The 21,169-nt window shown below is 39.1% G+C and overlaps 1 protein-coding gene across 1 annotated transcript in view; it reads left to right on the top strand.

Moving 5' to 3' along the window:
• Positions 1-21,169, top strand: part of LRRC9 (leucine rich repeat containing 9) — a 219,084-nt gene that overhangs the window by 194,894 nt on the left and 3,021 nt on the right. The window contains exons 28-30 of the mRNA XM_006864637.1: positions 2,467-2,535; positions 9,339-9,479; positions 14,836-14,980. Of these exons, the coding sequence (XP_006864699.1) occupies positions 2,467-2,535; positions 9,339-9,479; positions 14,836-14,980 (355 nt within the window). The remainder of the gene's footprint in view (positions 1-2,466; positions 2,536-9,338; positions 9,480-14,835; positions 14,981-21,169) is intronic.

The following is a 21,169-nucleotide window of genomic DNA, read 5'->3' as shown; positions in this document are numbered from 1 at the left end:
TGAATTGAGTAATAGTTTACATGGGAGAATATATCAGCTTTACATTCATCCTATCATATTTCATTTCATTGCAATGACTACAGTCCCCTCCATGCATCATCATTCAACAGCATTTACGTCCATTCCCTCTGGTTTTTTGTTTTTTCATGTACACCAAAGCACTCAGGAATATATAACCATTCAAACAACCAAATGGCATACCCTGAAAGTCTGCCCCCCAGCCGCCAGCACACAGCCCCTCTTCCTCCTTGAGTCTAGAGTCCCCAGCTGCTCCATCTCTCCACGTCATTGTCATTGTCTCTGCCTCCATCTCTGGCATTGCTGCTTTTCTGGATAAGGTCCTGAACTCTGCTCTTCTCCCTTGATGGTCCCAGGGTCCTCTGCTCCTGGACTGCAAGATCAACCACTCCCCTCCTTTGGTTACAAAACATCTACCTTTACATTTGCAACAACCGCAATCAGTCATGAAAACAATTATTCACTATTGAACCACAAGAGTCTTATCCACATCTCCTTCACCAGCCCTGTCTAGACAGGCTGAAAACCACTCAGTGGAGATTCTACCTTCTCCTGCACACTCTGAAACTAAGCTCCCTTGAAAACTTGTAAACCAGTCACTTCATGCCTTATATCCCCCATTTGGGTAACCAATGTCTAAGTTGCCCATCCCTGTCAACCCTTTGTACAGAGAGGGTGGGAATGATCCTTGCTGTGATGATTCATTCCTTCTTTTAAGCTACTACATCCATAATATAGGTCAAGTTCATCAAATTATAGCAGATTGCACTCCCCACCCCCCTTCTTTCTTACTCTAGTTGAGTTCTGATCGTCCAGCCATTGAAGCTATCAACTTATTACTCTTAAGAGTTGTCCCAACTGAACCAGCTGTCCAACTGAACCAGCTCAAACTCTCTCCTACAGTATTCAGATAAGAGAGTTACAGACATAAATAACCTTATATAGCCCTAAGAATTCTCAGTTTGAGTGATGATCTGTTGTTAACCCTCGATTTAGCAATATTACTATATCTGCCTATCCCTTTAAAGTAGCCTTGAAGACAGATTGAACAGTGGATTGCCTCCCTCCCCTCCCCCCCAAGATCAGGGACAAATTCTATCTTGTCCACATCTGTCTTTATCATAAAGCATAGTATCTGCTGGTACACAGTAGAAACTCAATAATAAGTACTTGTTTGTGGCGCTAGTTCAGGAAGCTGTTTCTGGAATGTTATAAAAACCATGTCAAAAGATAGAAGGAATTCATGGGCAGTGCCTTTTTCTACATGGCAACTAGGGAATGTATACACAGGATCAAACAACCATCATCTGAGGAAAGCCTGACAAAACTGGCAATGATTCTTTATCCAGAAGAAATCTACATTAGGAAAATGCTTATCCTATGAGAAATATTCTCAACAATGACAACTGAATTAACAAAGGATCCTTAAGACTTAACAAATCAGAGATGGTGACAAGTATTAAGCTTTACCAGTAATATCAAGGATACATTGTTTGTGTTGTTATGTGCTGTGAAATCGTTTCCTACTCATAGCGACCCTGTACAGGGTTTCTGAGGCTGCAATTCTTTACGGGAGCAGAATGCCTCATCTTTCCCCCACAAAACAGCTGGTAGTTTCAAACTACTGACCTTAAGGTTCGCAGTCCGATTCGTAACCACTACACTGGGTCTGGGAAATTCCATTGACTTCTCAGTTCCTTCCTTCCCATATAACTTGGTTTTGTTACTATAACTAGGAATACTTTTAGCTGAACTTAATGGTTAATTTTGGTAAAAAGTAGTATTGCAGAAAATATTTGTAAAAACTAAAATGTGTTGACCAAATTTTACCAATACTAAGTAGATAATAATAAATAATGCCATCAAACAGGAAAGGCAAATATTTCAGCTCTTTAGAGTTGTTTTTCAGTAAGGTACTCTCAGCAAATATAAAATATGTAATTTTCATGCAAAGAATCAGCACTGGACTGCGAATCACAAGGTTGGTAGTTCAAGCCCACCAGCTGCTCCTCAGAAACCCTATACAGGGTCCCTATGAATCAGAAGCAGTTCAGTAGCACTTAACAACAACAAACTTAATGGTTAAGAATGTATTTAATGTGTACCTTTGAAATTACTTGGCTGGATTCAACTTTTGCACATTTCTGGTCCAATAATTTGGGAAATTAATCAGAATTTTAAAGAAAAAGTTGGTCCTGTCATGGAAGCACTGCTCTATAGTCCATTTCCATGTTGGAATATCATCTTTGTCAATCGTGTTTTTGGAGTCTATAGCATATAGGTCTGTCTTTAATCAATAGTACAAAATGGTGTCACACAAGCTCATTTCAAAGGATTTAACTGTGAGACAGATGGAATCCAGCACTTCAGAGCATTACTTCAAACTGTTTATATTGAAGGATGTTGGAACTCAATGATCATGCATTGATTAAATTAACTTTTGAATAGGATATGGCAGAACTGGAAAAGCTTGATGCCATCTCGTCTATCAGAGAGCTTACAATTTATGGTAATCCAGTGAGTATGTTACTTTTCTACTTTATTTTTCAATATAATGATAGCTGTATATGATTTATTTTATATGGTATGAAAAAGCCTTTAATATATACCCTTATGTATAGCGAGGTATCCATAAATTATTGTCTTTTTCCAACTGATTATATTATTGCCATTGTCATATATGGTGGTGGTGGTTATGCGCCATGGAGGCAGTTCTGACTCATAGCAACCCTGTACAGGGTTTCCAAGGCTGTAATTACTGGAGCAGAACCCTGTATAGGGTTTCTGAGGAGCAACTGCTGGGATTGAACTGTCGACCTTGTGGTTCGAAGTCTATTGCTGATCCTATAGCACTACACCAGGAGTCCAATATTACACTATGTTAATTACCAAAATGTTATAGGAAGTCTGGATGTACAGTACAGTAAAACCTACTGCCAGTGAGTCCATTCCAATTCATAGTGACCCTACAGGACTTAGCAGAACTGCCCAATAGGGTTTTGAAGGCTACACATTTTTATATAAAGAGGATGTCAGATCTTTTCTCCCACAGAACAACTGGTGGGTATGAATAACCAAACTTTTGGTTAGCAGCCAAGCACTTACCCACTGTGCCACCACGGCTCCTCCTTGTTGTTGTTGTTAGGTGCCATCGAGTTGGTACCAACTCATAGCGACCCTATGCACAACATGACAAAACACTGCTGGTCCTGGGCCGACCTTACAATTGTTGCCACACTTGAGCCCATTGATGCTGCCACTTGACCAATCCATTTGCTAGGGGTCTTCCTCCTCTTTTCTGACCCTCCACCTTACCAAACATGATATCCTTCTTCAGCAATATGTCTGAAATATGAGAGACGAAGTTTGGCCATCCTGGCCTCCAAGGAGCACTCTGGCTGTACTTCTTCCAACACAGATCTGTTGGTTCTTTTGGCTGCCCATGGCACTTTCAATATTCTTCCCCAACACCATAACTCAAAAGCATCAATTCTTCTATGGTCTTCCTTATTCACTGCCCAGCTTTCACATGCATATGAGGTTATTGAAAATACCATGGCTTGGGTCAGGCACACCTTAGTCTTCAAGCTGACGTCTTTGCTCTTCACACTTTAAAAAGGTCTTGTACAGCAGATTTACCTAATGAAATACATCGTCTGATATCTTGACTGCTGTTTCCATGAGTGCTGATAGTTGATCCAAGAATAATGAAGTCCTTGACAACTTCAATTTTTTCTCTGTTGATAAGAATGTTGTTTATTGGCTCAGTGGTGAGGATTTTTGTTTTGTTTGCATTGAGATGCAATCCATACCAAAGGCTGAGGTCTTTGATTTTCATCAGTAAATATTTTAAGTCCTCTTCACTTTCAGCAAGCAAGGTTGTATCATCTGCATATTGCAGGTTGTTAATGAGTCTTCCTCCAATCCTGATGCCATGTTTTTCTTCATATTACCCAGTTTCTCGGATTATTTTTTCAGCATACAGGTTGAATAAGTATGGTGAAAGAATACAACCCTGTCGCACACTTTTTAAAATTGGAAACCATTCAGTGTTCCTGTGTTCTGTTCTAACACCTGCCTCTTGGTCCAGGTACAGATTCCTCATGAATACATATTTTGCAATGCTGTCCATAACTTGTCATGATCCACACAATTGAAAGCCTTTGCATGGTCAATAAAGTACAGGTAAACATCTTTCTGGTATTCTCTGCTTTCAGCCATTGGACATCAACAATGGTATCCCTCATTCCACGCCCTCTTCTGAATCCATCTTGAACCTCTGGAAGTTCTCTGTCAATGTATGCGTACAGCCGTTTCTGTATTAACTTTAGTAAAACTTTACTCACATGAGCTATCAAAGATATTGTCAGATGATGTCCACACACTGTTGGGTCACCTCTCTTTGGAGATCTCTTCCAATCAGTCGGCCAGATAGTTGTCTTCCAAGTTTCTTGACATAGATGAGTGAGTGCCTCCAGTGCCACCTCACTTTCTTGAAAAAAGATTTCAATTTTTATTCATGGACCCTTGTTCTTTGCCAATTCTTTCAATGCACGTTGGGCTTCTTCCTGCAGTGTCATTGGCTCTTGATCATTATGCTACTTCTTGAAACAGTTGAAAATCAACCATTTCCTTTTGGTACAGTGACTCTGCATATTCCTTCCTTCCTTCTTTTGATGCTTGCTGCTCCTTCAATAATTTGCCCAGAGAATCCTTCAATAATGAAAGTCAAGGCTTGAATTTTTTCTTCAGTTCCCCAGTTTGAGAAATGCTGAGTGGGTGTTCTACCTTTTTGATTTTCTGACTCCGGATTGTTGCACATTTTTTTGTAATATTTAACTTTGTCTTCTTGAGCTTATCTTTGAAATTATCTGTTCAGCTCTTGTACCTCCTCATTTTTTTCCATTTGCTTTAGCATCTCTCCACTGGAGAGCAAGTTTCAGTGTCTCTTCTGACATCCATTTTGACCTTTTCCTTCTTTCTTGTCTTCTCAATGATTTTTTGCTTTCTTCATGTATGGTGTTCTTGATATCATCCCACAACTCTTCTGGTCTTCAGTCTTTAGTGTTCAATGTATCAAATCTGTTCTTCAGATGATCTCTCAATTCATGTGGCATATATACAAGGTCATATTTTGGCTCTTGTGGACTTGTTTTCATTTTCTTCAGCTTCAGTTTGAATTTTCATATAAGCAGTTGATGGTGTGTTCCATAATCTGCACCTGGCCTTGTTTTGACTGATGAAATAAAACTTTTCCATCATCTCTTTCTGCAAATGTATTCAACTTGATTTCTGTGTATTCCATCTGGTGAGGTCCATGTGTATAGTTGTCTCTTATGCTGTCTAAAGGTTTTTGAAATGAACAAATCATTGATTTTGCAGAATTCTATCATGTGTTCTTCAGCATCATTTCTATCACCAAGGCCATATTTTCCAACTACTGATCCTTCCTCTTTGTTTCTAACCTTTGCATTCCAGTCACCAGTAATGATCAGTACATCTTGATTGCATGTTTGATCAATTTCAGATTTAAGAAGTTGGTAGTCATCCTCACTAACTTTAGTGATTGGTGCATAAATTTGAATAATAGTGGTATTAACTGGTCTTCCCTGTAGGCACATGGATATTATCTTATCACAGACAGCATTGTACCTCATGACTGATCTGGATATGTTCTTTTGACTATGAATGCAACACCATTCCTCTTCAATTTATCATTCCCTGCATAGTAAACCATGTGGTTGTCAGATTCAAAATGGCCAATACCAGTCCATTTCAGCTCACCAATGCCTAAGATATCTATGTTTATGCGTTCCATTTCAGTTTTGACAACTTCCAATTTTCATAATAAGTACAATCTATGTTCTGGTTATTAATGGATGTTTATAGCTGTTTCTCTTCATTTTGAGTTGTGCCCTATCAGCAAATGAAGGTCCTGTGGGCTTTACTCACATGGGCTTTACTCCATTCATGTCATCATGGTCAGCTCTACTTTGAGGAGGCAGCTCTTCCCCAGTTGCATTTTGAGTGACTTCCAACCTGAGGGGCTCATTTTCTGGCACTATATCTGACAGTATTTCTCTTCTATTATAAGGTTTCCAGTGACTAAATATTCAGAAGTAGTTCATAATTCCTCCTTCCTAGTCTGTTTTCATCTGGAAGCTCTACTGGTATTTAAAATACACAGAATCACAACAACTTACAAGCCACCCCAGTACGACAAACTGACAGATGAGTGGTGGGGGCGCCTCCTTAGTGGAGTGGTTATTGGTTGTTGTTTAGTACTTGCAAGTCAGTTCCATTTTCTTAGGATCAGAAGGTCTCATTTTTCTACCATGGAGCAGCTGGTGGGCTTGAACCACGGACCTTGTGATTTGCAGTCCATTATTTATCGTATGGAGACACTGTGCTCTACCCTGGTAGGGTTGTTGTTTTTGTTGTTGTTAAGTGCTGTTGAGTCTGTTCCATCTCATAGTGACCCTATATAGAATTTCCAAGGAGTGGATAATGAGTTTGAACCACCAACCTTGTGGTTCAAACAGAACCTGTAGTCTAGCACGTTAACCTGCAGTGCCACACCAGGATGCCTGGTAGAATAAGTTCCTCTAATTTGTCTTCTACTCTTCAGTCTCCCTTTTTTCTCCCCTTTTTCAATTTCTTCAGTGTCTTGGCTATTCTTTCTTATGACTTTTAGGAACAGCCTTTTAAGTTGCATGAGAATCTTGTTGATATTTGAAATTGGAATCATGTTAAATTCATAAATTAATTTTGTGAGAAATTTGCAAATTTTTCTGTTGAAGTTTGTTGAAGAGATCTAATAATTATCGTTCTTGATAACCTAATATCTGGACAAATTGAGAATTTTGACAGTGGCAGAATGGGAGAGGTAAAAGCCAATGGGGCTAACTAACTGAACCCAGTAACAGAACATTGTAATCACTCTATAATAGGAAAGCCTAGATTGGGCCTTTCTACCTGGGAGATGCACCTGACCCAAGCCATGGTATTTTCAATAACCTCATATGCATGCGAAAGCTGGACAGTGAATAAGGAAGACTGTAGAAGAAATGATGCCTTTGAGTTGTGGTGTTGGAGTAGAATATTGAAAGTGCCATCGGCTGCCAAAAGAACAATTAGATCTGTGTTGGAAGAAGTGCAGCCAGAGTGCTCCTTAGAGGCCAAGATGACCAAACTTCATCTCTCATACTTTGGACATATTGTCAGGAGGGAGCAGCCACTGGAGAAGGATATCATGTTTGGTAAGGTGGAGGATTAGAGGAAAAGAGGAAGACCCCCAACAAAATGGATTGGCCAAGTGGCAGCATCGATGGACTCAAGCGTGGTGACAATAGTGAGGTCGTTCTTCTGTGCATAAGGTCGCTATGGGTCGGTACAGAGTCGATGGCACCTAACAACAACAACAGCCTGGGAGGAGAGCTTCTTCTGAAGGAACAAAATATCATCTTCCAGCAGTAAGCTCCTCCCAAGAGGAAGGGGAAAAGTCAAACATCCCAGTTTAATCTTCCCAAGTTTACCAGTGAAGTCATTCTGCTTCCCATTTGCACTAAGTTACAAAGCTCTAGCAGGATCTCAAATTTGAGGAGTATTTTTACCACTGTTTCTTGAAATCTACCTTCCAAAGAATTCTTCTTGAACTTTTTGAGATGTGTGTATGAATTTCAAATATATGATGTAGTTTTAGTTACCATGTATTGATTTCAAATCTTGTTATGTTTTAGTCAGAAGAAACTGTCTACCTATATATTCTTTGATATTTATGAAACTTTCTTTGTAACCCTCAAAAGAGTAAATGTCTGTTTGGATTTTTGTGTTTTTTGTTTTTCTTTGATCAGCTTTGTGTCTTAAAGATCCTTCTCAGTGCCTATGTATCTACTACATTCTTTTATAACACCTTTATTCATTCTCTTTTGAAAGACTTCTTGTTTGTTTTTCTTTTTTTCATTTTTGCTCTTATAAACAATGTTGCAATAAACATCCTTTTGCATACCTTCCATGTTGAGTGCCCCTGAGATCATCTCCACAGTCAGAAATTTGCCAAAAGGACTCATGGGACTCAGCTCGATTTGTACTCATTATAGTCACATAGTAAGGCTACTCCTGGAGACCCCATGTGTAAAGGAGAACTGCTACGTAGGGGCTTCAAGTCTGTGACCTGTCAGAAACCGAATGCCAGCCCTTTAACCAACTGAGATCGCTTAACCAAGTGTGTCACCCAGAGACCCCTTTCTTTAGTAAGAATAAGGGGGAACGACACAGGCAGAGTCTGAAGGAACCCACTATGCTGTTTCTCTCCCATGAGTGGCCACACATAGCACCCTCTTCGCCCTACAACAAAAATGCAGCAACATTTATGTGGCATTTTTGCCTCAAGTAGCCCATTAGAGCCTCAGCATTTAAGGATTTTATAGGAGGATGGTCACTTAGGCACTCTTTGCCTATTATGTATTTAAATTACAGACTCCTAGGAGGAAAACAGGTGTTCAGCATAATTATATTGTTTGGCTGTATTTCCTAAGCATAGTAAACCACCCTTACCAGTTAAGGATCGGTGGGAACACTCCCAGAATCCAAGTACCCAGGTACTAGTCAGGAGCTAACCTTGTAAACAGAACCTTCCAAAGACAATCGTTTCAGACATATTCTATTGACCCTTTTCTGCATACCTCCCTATTACATATGCAAACATCTTTAGAGTAGGCTGATACTGTGAATTGATGGATATGTACTTAATTAAACTGGATTATATCTGTGGGAAAATCTCATTTTTATAAGCCAATTGTTTACAACATAACTTTTGTAATATGTGGTAGAGTCCTCTTCATGAGTTGGGTATTGCTTGTAGTTAATGTGCAATACTATATACTGTAAAAAGAGACTGCATTTCCAAATGGATAGCCTTAATAAAAAAGTTATGTGCTTCATTTAGCATGCCAGGGAACTGAGAACAAGATGGGTTTCAAAAAGGGAGCTCACATTTGCAGCATGTAATACTACAGACAACAGAGGCTCTGTAGGATAAGCACTGGACTGGGAACCACAAGATCTGCAGTTTGAGCCCACCAGCCACCATTCCATAGGAGAAAGATGAGGCATTCTGCTTCCTCAAAGATTTACAGCCTTCAAAACCCTATCTAGGTTCACTATGAATTGGCGCCCACTCAGTGACACTTAACAACAATACTGCTAACTGGCTATTCTCTCACCCTTGCTACTATGTAAAATTTCCTACTCTATCTATGTCAGTCTACGACTTTAAAGTGTTTTTTAAGGAATCCATTGTGATTTTTAACATTATTTAGATTTGTCGGAAAGTGCTGCACCGCCACATGCTCTTATTTCGGCTGCCAAATTTACAGATGTTGGATGGAATTCCTGTGAGCGCGGAGGACAGAGCTAAAGCCGAGTCTCACTTCTCTGAACTCCAAGCGAAGAAAACTTCGGTAATAATCATTTTAATGCTTACTGCTGAAATACGTTAATGGTGAATATGTGTATTTTTACTTACATGCTTAAATTGGGGCTTAAATGTTTAAATGATGTTTCTGTACATTATATTAGTTTCGAGTTTATGATTTTCTATCAAAGACAGCCTGATCTTGTGAATCAGACACACACACACACACACACACACACACACACATGCCAGGAAAGTAAGTTCCTTTTTCTACTAATGTAGTTAGATGTAGGCAACTTATTTAATGTATTTGTGCATCTTCTTCAATATCTCATACTGGAAGGTAGGAAGATATAAAATATCAGAACAAAAACTAACAGTAAAACTGTCTCCATTCAGGCAGATTAAAAAGGGAAGTAAGGAATTTTGAGCTCAGCTCTCTGGACTACGCAGCACATCCTAAAAGACAGAAGTGCTGCCCTTTTCTCATATATTGGCACAATAATTGGGCCGTATGCTTCGTGTGGCTCTGAAGGATAAGCACTGGACTAACCGAAAAGTTAGCGGTTCAAACTCACCAGCTGCTCCTTGGAAACCCTGTACAGGATCACTATGAGTTAAAACCAACTTGACGGCACTAAACAGCAAGAACAAAAATGCCTACACACTGTAAAAAAGGCATAAGGCCAGAGTAAGAAATTAGAGAAGAAATCACAAAAAGATATCATTAGGAAATGCTGTCAGCTTTAGTTTTTGAACACCAGAGTGATGTGATTCAAGCTGTGCCTTTGTAAGCAATGGGGAAAGAGAAACAGGAGGCAGGAAACCAGCTAAGAAGCTTCCAGATTAATTGAGGAGAGATGTTTTAAAGACCTGAACTAGGATGGGGTAATGAGACTGTAAATCAGGATGCGGAACATCCAACCTGTGGGCCAGATTGTTGTTGTTATGAGCCGTGGAGTCAGTTCCGACTCATAGCGATCCCTTAGAGGGTTTCTGAGGCTGTAAATCTTCACGGGAGCAAAAAGCCTCATCTTTCTCCCACAGAACAGGTGATAGTTTTGAACTGTTGACCCTGAGGTTAGCAGCCCGATTTGTAACCACTACGCTACCAGAGTTCCTTGTGGGCCATATAAGGCCTGAGAAATCATTTGGTCTGGCCCTGCCAAGGCAACCGCAGTTCCACCCATCACACTGGGGGTGAGTTAACTAAATGTTTAGCCAAATGTGGTGGTAATGGTTGTGTTCCATGGAGTTGGTTCTGACTCATAGAAACCCTGTATAGGGTATCCGAGGCTGTAAATCTTTACGGGAGCAAAAACGCCTCATCTTTCTCTCTCTGAGTGGTTTATAGATTAAAACTGCTATTGTTTCAGTTAGCAGCCCAGCTCATAATCCACTACGCTACCTGGATTCCTCTTAACCAAACATGTTGTTGTTAGGTGCCATCGAGTCGCTACCGACTCATAGTGATCCTATGTACAACAGAACAAAACACTGCCCGGTCCTGGACCAACCTCACAATTGTTGCCACGCTTGAGCCCATTGATGCTGCCACTTTGCCAATCCATCGCGCTGGCAGTCTTCCTCTTTTTCTCTGACCCTCCACCTTACCAAACATGATATCCTTCTCCAGCAACCAAATATAGCAGGCTAATTATTAAGTTCATAATTTTGTATGGCCTGCAAATGATGTTCCAAATTTTGGCAGAAAAAAGTTTCCCCACCCCTGCTGTAAGTGAAGCTCTGATGTAAGTTAAAGCTAAAGCCAGAACTTTAGAGTGAGTGGACAAATGTTACTTTATAAAACTTAGGTTGAAGAGGTAGGAGAGATACATACCTTCCTAATGTATGTCACTTGACTACTTCATGAAATGAACCAACTCTCTCCATTCCCTTTGTACAACAAGCTACGGGATCCCCAGAGCACACTGAAGTTTTGATAACCCAGGGCAAGGGAAGCAGGCTTACTCTGCCATCAGCCATAGATTCATACACTTGGCAGGAAATGGCTGTGGTTTTAAACATCAAATTCTAGTTCTTGTTATTTTAAATAAGTATAAATCATGAGTGAGTACTGTAGGATAAGCACTCGACTGATTAACTGTTCAAACCCACCATTCACTCTTGGAAACCCTATACAGGGTGTCTGTATATAGTTGGAACTGGCTCGACAGTAGCAAATAACAAGAATAAAATCATAAATATAAAATTTAATATAGTGTTTCTGTGAAAACCAGATCGGAGACTTTGTAAAGTCTGGATAAAGATCACACATGCACACACACACACACACACATATACTGTCAAATTAGTTGTGTGTATGTAGTAAAACCTATGGGGGGAAATTAAAATTCAGACAAAATAGTGTAGGAAAGAAAAACAAAACAAAACAAAAAAGATTCTTATGCTTAAGTTTTCTACACATCTTTAAATTCTTGTTACTTTAGAGATGAAAGAAATCAAAATCAGAAATTGTAGACAAAAAACTTTTAATGGCATGATTTATCCAAGAACAATCCAATAAAATACCAATCAAAGGGATACTTACAAAAAGGGCCTTGACCCTTCACTAAATGATTAGTGCACATGTATTCGTTCATATGTTTTACATTTAAAAAAAAAAAAATACGAATTGTACATATAATTTGAATGACTCTCTGATTTTTGTAACAGTCGCTTTTTAAATGATCTTTGACTTATTTTGATTAACCAGAGGTCAAATTAGCTACAGAGTACAACATTAATAAAGCTGACTTTGTTTAGGCAAAGGAACCGGTGGTCTGAGTAAGACTCTACTTAAGTTTCCACCTAGTCAACATGTAAATATTTTATTTAGAATTCCTTTCTGATTCACTTAGATATGGTTAGCTGAAACAAATCATGAGTTTTAAAGAAAATGGTTAAGAATCCCTGGTGGTGCAGTGCATTAAGCATTGGACTACTAATGGCAAGTTCAATACTTTAAACCCACCAGCTACTCAGAGGGAGAAAGAAAGACGAGGCTGGTGATCCTATATGGATTAAAACAACAAACCCACACTCACTGCTGTTGAATCAATTCCGGCTCATGACAACCTTATTAGGCCAAATAGAAGTGCTCCATAGGGTTTCCAAAGGAGCTCTGGTAACATAGTGGTTACGAGTCAGGCTGCCAACTTCAAAGTCAGCAGTTCAAAACTACCAGCAGTTCCACGGGAGAAAGATGAGGCATTCGTTCCCATAAAGATTTACAGCTTCGGAAACCCTGTGCAGGGTCACTATGAATTGGAACCAACTCCATGGCACATAACAACAACAACATAGGGTTTCCAAGCTGTAAATCTTTACGGGAGCAGACTGCCCCATCTCTCTCCTTCATTGCGGATAGTGAGGTCAAACCACTCACCTTTCTAGTAGCACTACAATGCTTCTTTTCCACAAACATTAGAGCTTTGGAAACCCTAAGGAGCTGCTTTCTGTCCCATAAGATTGCTATAAATTTGAATCCATCAGAGGGCAATGGTTTTAATTTGCTTTTTATACATGATAGTGAAATAAAGAGGGGTTTTAAGTCTTTATTCTAGAAAACTCTGTTTTAAGGTTCAGTAATAATTTTATTTTCATTGCTAGAACACTACCCCGTTATTTCTTATAGCTGCTCAGGAGACAAAGAACAGCAAACTTCTCGAGTTCATCGATTTAACCTGATGTGTGTGTTTCAGTTGCTGCTGTTTTTTCTTTTACAACTGCAGATAAAGAAAGAATGAGTGAAATCTAAAGTTCTATCTGAAACCAACCAGTTTTGATGCTTTCGGTTTCAAAAGAAAACTTGACAACATTCTAGGTTCTTGGTGAGGACAAATTCTCCCCCAAGAGTGAGGGAATTTGGGACTTAAAGGGTTTAGCAAAATGTATGTGATCTTGAAACATAGAGTAAAATTACATTCTTGGTAACATTAATTGAAGTATGAGTTAACAGTCTTATACAAATTGCAAAGTCTTTGTGTCTTGAGTTAGGTTATATGCTTTCAATTCATATTTTTTAAAGTACAAATAAAGTCAAAAAAACCAAATTCATTGCCATTGAGTAGATTCCGACTCAAGGTGACCCTATACAGAGTTTCCGAGACTAAATAAATCTTTACAGGAGTAGACTGCCTCATGTGTTTCTCATGGAGTGGCTAGTGAGTTTGAACTGCCAACCTTGTGGTTAGCAGTCCAACAACTAAACCATAGTACCACGATAACTTCTAATGAAGCCAAAGGAGACATACATTTTTAGGGAAATTTAGTGTTGTTGTTAAGTGCCATCAAGTGGTTCCAAGGAGCAACTGGTGAGTTTGAACTTATGACAGTGCAGTTCAAATGACCTTCTGGTCCAGGGCTTATCCTACAGCGCCATACCAGGACTCCAGGACTTTAGTTTTTGTTGGGATGTTCTCTACCCTCCATTTTCTGATGGCTATTGAAAAGCCTCTTAATTAGTACATTAAACACATTCATTAAAATTGATGTGTAGATGTCTTTCTTAGTCCCCATTTTATTTGTTTTAAACTGCTAGTTAATTAAAAGATAACATGAGGGATACAAAAATATATAAGATGTAACTTTTACCTCAGAAATGCCTATTCATAAAAACATTACAAAAGGGGGAAAATCTAAATTCTCAGTTTTTCAATTCCACATTTACCCTTTGGCAATGAAGCACTAATGTCTAGTAATGAATACAGTACATTCTGGAAAGACTGAACTGAAGGCACTGAGGAAGGCGAGGGGCCAAAGGGATCTGTTTTACAGTTTTGCCTGTACCAACTCTGGGCTTAGGGCTATTGTTGTAAAGTGGCTTCAAGTCAGTTCCTACTCATCATGACTCTCTACAGAGTTTCCAAGGAGTGGCTGGTGAGTTTGAACCTCTGACCTTGTGGTTCAAACTGACCTTTTGGCCCAGTGCATTATCCTGCAGCACCACACCAGGTTTAGGGTTGTTGTTGTTAAGTGCCATTGAGTCTGTTCAGACCAATCGGGATCCTGTACCTATACAACCACCAACCTTGCAGTTCAAATGATTTTGTAGTCTGATGCATTAACCCACAGTGCCACACCAGGACTCCCAGGACAGGTTTGTTGTTGTTGTCAAGTGCCATCAAGTTGATTCCGACCCATAGCAACCCTGTATAGGGTTTCCAAGAGTGGCTGGTGAGCTTGAACCGCTGACCTTGCCGTTCAAACGGCTTTGCAGTCTGCCACATTAACCCACAGTGCCACACCAGGACTCCCAGGACAGGTTTAGGGTGGTAGCATATAACTCCTGACTGACAAACACTTAAAGTAGGTTGTCAACTGATGTTTGTCCTAAGGACAAAATGTAGTGATCTGAGTTTTGGAGGTAAGGCGTTTTTAACTTTTATTTTATTATATAGCTTATTCCTGTTACCAACTCTCCGATGGATGGTGGATCATTTGGCCAAGTGAAAGCTCCTCCCATAAAGATAATAAATGTAATACTGCCTGGTGGATGTAACCATTACTTGGGATCTGACTTCACTTTAACTCCTGAAGTTGAAGGTAGTTTCAGAGTGAATTTAAAAGAAACACTTTACTTGAAACAAAAGTCTCTCTTTGATTTCTAATATTACTTAAAATCACATGTCTTAAATTTATATTTCATAAAATTGCATGTCTGTGGAGGCTTTATGTGGTCAATCAGATTCCAAAGAGACTATAGTATTTTTGGTTCTGTTCAACTACTAATATATTATAACTAAACACTTGCTCACTATTTAAACCCTGTGATCCTTGCGTAACTGTTTCCTGACTTCTAAAGCTCTTATTTCATTTTATGTGTTCCATAGCAAACTGCTATTAAAACCAAGGTATTAGTGCGCCCTTCTAAAAGTAGAACTCAGAAGTGAAAAAAAAAAAAAAGAAAAAAAGGTTATTGTAAAATCTTGGATACAAAGAGAAGGTCAGACATTTTCCTTGAAACCACTAATAGATATTCATGAAGCTAATACCAGGCAAGAGTTTCAAGGGGTAGACCTTTAAAGGAAGAGATATATTAAACCACCCAGGCACAAAAATGGTTAATTATATGTATTTTATTTTTATTTATTTAATGTATATTTAAGTTGGTTTTTTTTAAGGTAATATAAATGTTTATGATTGTTGGGGGTGAGTAATGCATTCATGGGGGTTCATTGTTTGCTCTATTTTGTTTTTTTATTCATCCCACTTTGTCCTTGTGTTTCCTGTTTCCATTCTCCATCCTTTCTAATTCTTTCTATCCTATGGACTTTGTCCTGGGCAAATTATATCCTTTTGGTCTCAAATAGTTGACTATTCTAAGGAATGCAAAACTCACTACTGTGTGTTCCCTTCATATATCTGTCTATTGTTTGGCTGAAAACTGAGCCACAGGGGTGAGTTCACTTCCAGACCTAACAGGGGACTAAAGACCATAATCTTGAAGTAGTATCTATCTGACCAGTAAACCTAGTCTTTTTAATGATTCTGAGCCATGTTCCACATTTTTCTCCACCCTATACAGGATCTTGTAATGTGATCCTTTTCAGAGCAGTTAGTAATGGTTTAAGGGCAATCTAGTCTAAGGGTCATGGAGGTTGAAGTTCACATGATCCATTAATATATTTGGGTAGTTTTTTCCTTGTATCTTTGATTTTCTTCACACTTTATTGCTCTGGATAGGAAGAGGCTAATCGTTGCACCTTAGATGACTGCTCAAAGTAGAATGTACAACATTGTCCTTGTGAGTTACATTATGCCAAATGTCCTCAAAAAGCAAAAGTTGGAAACAAAGAGAAAGGAGCAGTAGTTGGAAAATATGGTTTTGGTGACAGAAATGATGCTGGAGAGCGCATAATAGAATTTTGCAAGACCAGTGACTTATTCGTTGCAAATAAATTTTTAAATAACATTTTAAACAACACAAAAGGCAACTATACACATGGACCTCACCAGATGAAATACACAGGAATCAAGTTGATTACATCTGTGGGAAGAGAATGTGAAAAAGCTACATATCATCAGCCAAAACAAGGCCAGAGGCACATTGTTCTCAATTGCTCATATGCAAGTTCAGGCTGCAGCTGAAGAAAATTAAAGCAAGTCCGTGAGAGCCAAAATTTGACCTTGAACACCTGAATTTAGAGATCATATCAAGAACAGATTTTATGCGTTAGACTACTAATGACCAAAAACAAGAAGAGTTGTGGGATGACATCAAGAATAGCTTACAGCAAGAAAGCAAATGTCATTAAGAAGACAAGAAAGAAGGAAAAGACCAAAATGGATGTCAGAAAAGACTGAAACTTGCTCTCCAATGTAGCAACGATAAAGCAAATGGAAGAAATTAGGAGGTAAAAGCACTGAACAGAAAATTTCAAAGGGCAGCTCAAGAAGACAAAGTTGAGAAGTGTATGAAATGTGCAAAGACCTGGAGTCAGAAAACCAAATGAGAAGAACAGATTTAACATTTCTCAAGCTGAAAGAATGGAAGAAAAAAATTAAGACTTGCCTTGCAGTATTGAAGAATTCTTTGGGCAAAATACTGAATGATTCAGAAAGCATCAAAAGAAAATGGAAAGAATACAGTCACTTTACCAAAAAGAAAAGGTTAGTGTTCAACCATCTCATTGTTGTTAGGTACCATCGAGTCAGTACCAACTCATAGCAATCTTATGCTCAGCAGAACAAAACACTGCCCGATCCTGGGCCAACCTTACTATTGTTGCCAAGCTTCAGTCCATCGATACTGCCACTCGGCCAATCCATCTCATTGGGGGGTCTTCGTCTTTTTCTCTGACCCTCCACCTTACCAAACATGATATCCCTCTCCAGCAACTGGTCCCTCCTGACATTATGCCTGAAGTATGAGACACAAAGTTTGGCCATCCTGGCCTCAAAGGAGCACTCTGGCTGCCCTTCTTCCAACACGAATCTGTTGGTTCTTTTGGCAGCCCATTCATGGCACTTTCAATATTCTCCTCCAACACCATAACTCAAATGCATCAATTCTTCTATGGTCTTCCTTATTTACTGTATAGCTTTCACATGCATGTGAGGTTATTGAAAATGCTATGGCTTGGGTCAGGTGCACCTTAGTCTTCAAGCTGACATCTTTGCTCTTCACTACTTTAAAAGGTCTTGTGCAGCAGATTTGCCTAATGCAATACATTGTTTGATTTCTTGACTGCTGCTTCCATGAGTATTGATAGTTGATCCAAGAAGAATGAAGTCCTTGACAACTTCAATCTTTTTTCCATTGATAAGAATGCTGTTTATTGGTCCATTGTGAGGATTTTTGTTTTCTTTACACTGAGATGTAATCCATACCAAAGGCTGTGCTCTTTGATCTTCATCAATAAATGTTGTAAGTCCTCTTCAGTTTCAGCAAACAAGGTTGTATCATCTGCATATCGCAGGTTGTTAATGAGTCTTTCGCCAGTTCTGATGTCATGTTTTTCTTCATAGAACCCAGCTTCTAGGATTATTTGCTCAGCATACAGGTTGAATAAGTATGGTAAAAGAGGTAGCATATGATGTGGAACTGATGGAAGAAGACCAAGCTGCATTGAAGGCATTAGCAAAAATCAAAGGTACAGGAATTGATGGAATACAAATTAATAGCAAATAATACAAAACTATGCCAAGAAATTTTAGAGACAACTACCTGACCAACAGACTGAAAGAGATCCATATTTGGACCCATTCCAAAGAAAGATGACCCAACAGAATGCGGATATCATCAAACAATATCACATGAAAGTATAATTTTGCTGACGATAACTAAAAATTGGTTGCAACAGTACACTGACAAGGAACTGCCAGAAATCCAGGCTGCATTCAAAAGAGGGCGTGGAACTAAGGATATCATTGCTGACATCAAATTGATCCTGGCTGAAAGCAGACGACACCAGAAAGATACTTACTTGTGCTTTATTTACTATGCAAAGACTTCTGACAAACTACTAATAACATTGTGGAGAATGGGTGTTCCAGAACACTTAATTGTACGCATGAGGAACCTAGGGGCAGTTGTTCAAACAGTACAAGTGGATATTGAATGGTTTAAAATCAGGAAAGACGTGTGCCAGAGATGTATCCTTTAACCATATTTTCTCAATGTGATGCTAAGCAAATAATCAGAGAAACTGAATTATATGAAAAAGAATGACATCAGGATTGGAGGAAGACTCATTAATAACCTACAATGTCCAGATGATACAATCTGAAAATGAAGATGATTTAAAATACTTACTGATGAAGATCAAAGACCCACAGTAAGGGTTGTACCTCAGTGTAAACAAAACAAAAATCCTCACCATTGGATCAATAAATACAATCATGATAAATGGAAAGAGATTGAAGTTGTGCTTAGATCCACTATAAACATGCATGGCTTCCACAGTCAAGAAATCAAATTATGTATATCGCATTAGGCAAATCTGCTGCACAAGACCTCTTTACAGTATTAAAGAGCAGAGACATCAGTTTGAGGACTAAGCTTCATCTGACCCAAAGACATGCTATTTTCAGTAGCCTAATATTGCAAACCACAAGGTCAGCAGTTCGAAACTACCAGCTGTTCCATGGGAGAAAGATGAGGTGTTCTGCTCCCCTAAAGATTTACAGCCTTGGAAACCCTGTACAGGGTCGCTATGAGTCAGAACCGACTCCACGGCACATAACAACAACAACAACAATATGTATGTGAAAGTTAGTGAACAAGAAAGACCATAAAAGAGTTGATGCTTTTGAATTATGGTGTTGGAGAAGAATAGTAAAAGTACCATGGACTGCCAGAAGAACAAACAAATCTGTGTTGGAAAAAATGCAGCCAGAATTCTCCTTAGAAACCAGGATGGAAAGACTTGAGCTCTCATACTTTGGACATATTATCAGTAGGGACCAGTGCCTGGAGAAGGACCCCATGCTTGGTAAAGTGGAGGATCGGTGAAAAAGAGAAAGATCCTCAACAGGATGAATTGGCGCAGTGGCAGCAGCAACAGGCTCAAGAATAACACTGATTTTGAGGATGGTACAGGCCCAGAAACTGTTTCTTTCTGTTGTGTATTAGGTTGCTATGAGTCAGAACTGACTGTATGGCACCTAAGAACAACAATAACAATTACTAAAAAGATTTTTCAAAAAAGGTTTTCACACACATACAAAAACATTTTTGTGGTTATCATGGATGGGATGGTAAATTCCAGTTAAGGTACATTAATAACAAGGGTAGACATGTGTGAGTATTAACTTGAGTGAAGGGAAAGGCAATATACAGTAGAAAGGAGGTTAACATAAAGATCGTGCCAAAGAGCACACAGGGAGGAGCACACCAGTTAGAGGTAAGTACTTTCACATACAAATTCCTGCATTAACAGCAATAGCAGTAATTTACAAGTGGATACATATGTAGACACTCAAATTGAAGATGTGTGGGAAGGCAAATGGGACTATACCCACAAATATATTTAGGTTAGAAAAGGATATTTCTACATATAGATTGTGGAAAATCATCGGACATTCTCTTTGATATCCCATGTGAGTGAAGTTTTGCTGAAGGTAATACAGAAACGGCTACAATCATACATTGACAGAGAACTTCCAGAGGTTCAAGCCGAATTCAGAAGAGGCCGTGGAATGAGGGCTATCATTGCTGATGTTCGATGGATCTTGGCTGAAAAGAGACTATCAGAAAGATGTTTACCTGTGCTTTATTGACTACGCAAGGGCTTTCGATTGTGTGGATTATGACAAGCTATGGTCAACATTGCAAAGTATGAGTATTTCAGAACACTTAATTGTGCTCATGAGGAATCTGTACCTGGACCAAGAGGCAGTTGTTCAAACAGAACATGGGAACACTGAAGGGTTTAAAATTAAGAAAGGTGTGTGACAAGATTGTATTCTTTTGCCATACATATTCAACCTGTATGCTGAGCAAATAATCCGAGAAGCTAGGTTATATGAAGGAAAATTGTGGCGTCAGGATTGGAGGAAGACTCATTAACAACCTGCAATATGCGATGATACAACCTTGCTTGCTGAAAGTGAAGAGGACTTAAAACATTTACTGATGAAGATCAAAAAGCATAGCCTTCAGTATGGATTACATCTCAATGTAAAGAAAACAAAAATCCTCACCACTGGACCAATAAATAACATTCATATCAACGGAGAAAAGATTGAAGTTATCAAGGACTTCATTCTTCTTGGATCAACTATCAACACTCATGGAAGCAAGCAGTCAAGAAATCAAACGACATATTGCATTGGGCAAATCTGCTGCACACCTTTTTAAAATGTTGAAGAGCAAAGATGTCAGCTTGAGGACTAAGGTGAGCCTGACCCAAGCCATGGCATTTTCAATAACCTCATATGGATGTGAAAGCTGGACGGTGAATAAGGAAGACTGTAGAAGAATTGATGCTTTTGAGTTATGATGTTGGAGGAGAATATTGAAAGTGCCATGGGATGCCAAAAGAACCAATAGATCCATTTTGGATGAAGTGCAGATGGAGTGCTCCTTGGAGGCCAAGATGGCCAAACTTCGTCTCTCATACCTTGGACACATTGTCAGGAGGGACCAGTCGCTGGAGAAGGATATCATGTTTGGTAAGGTGGAGGGTCAAAGAAAAAGAGGAAGACCCCCAATGAGATGGATTGGCCAAGTGATGGACTCAAGCGTGGCAACAGTAGTGAGGTTGGCCCAGGATCGGGCAGTGTTTCGTT

This window comes from Chrysochloris asiatica, unplaced genomic scaffold (genome assembly GCF_000296735.1).
Source record: "Chrysochloris asiatica unplaced genomic scaffold, ChrAsi1.0 scaffold00067, whole genome shotgun sequence".
Lineage (NCBI taxonomy): Eukaryota > Metazoa > Chordata > Mammalia > Afrosoricida > Chrysochloridae > Chrysochloris > Chrysochloris asiatica.
The sequence above is the reverse complement of the archived record's forward strand: the minus strand, read 5'-3'. Positions and strand labels throughout refer to the sequence as shown.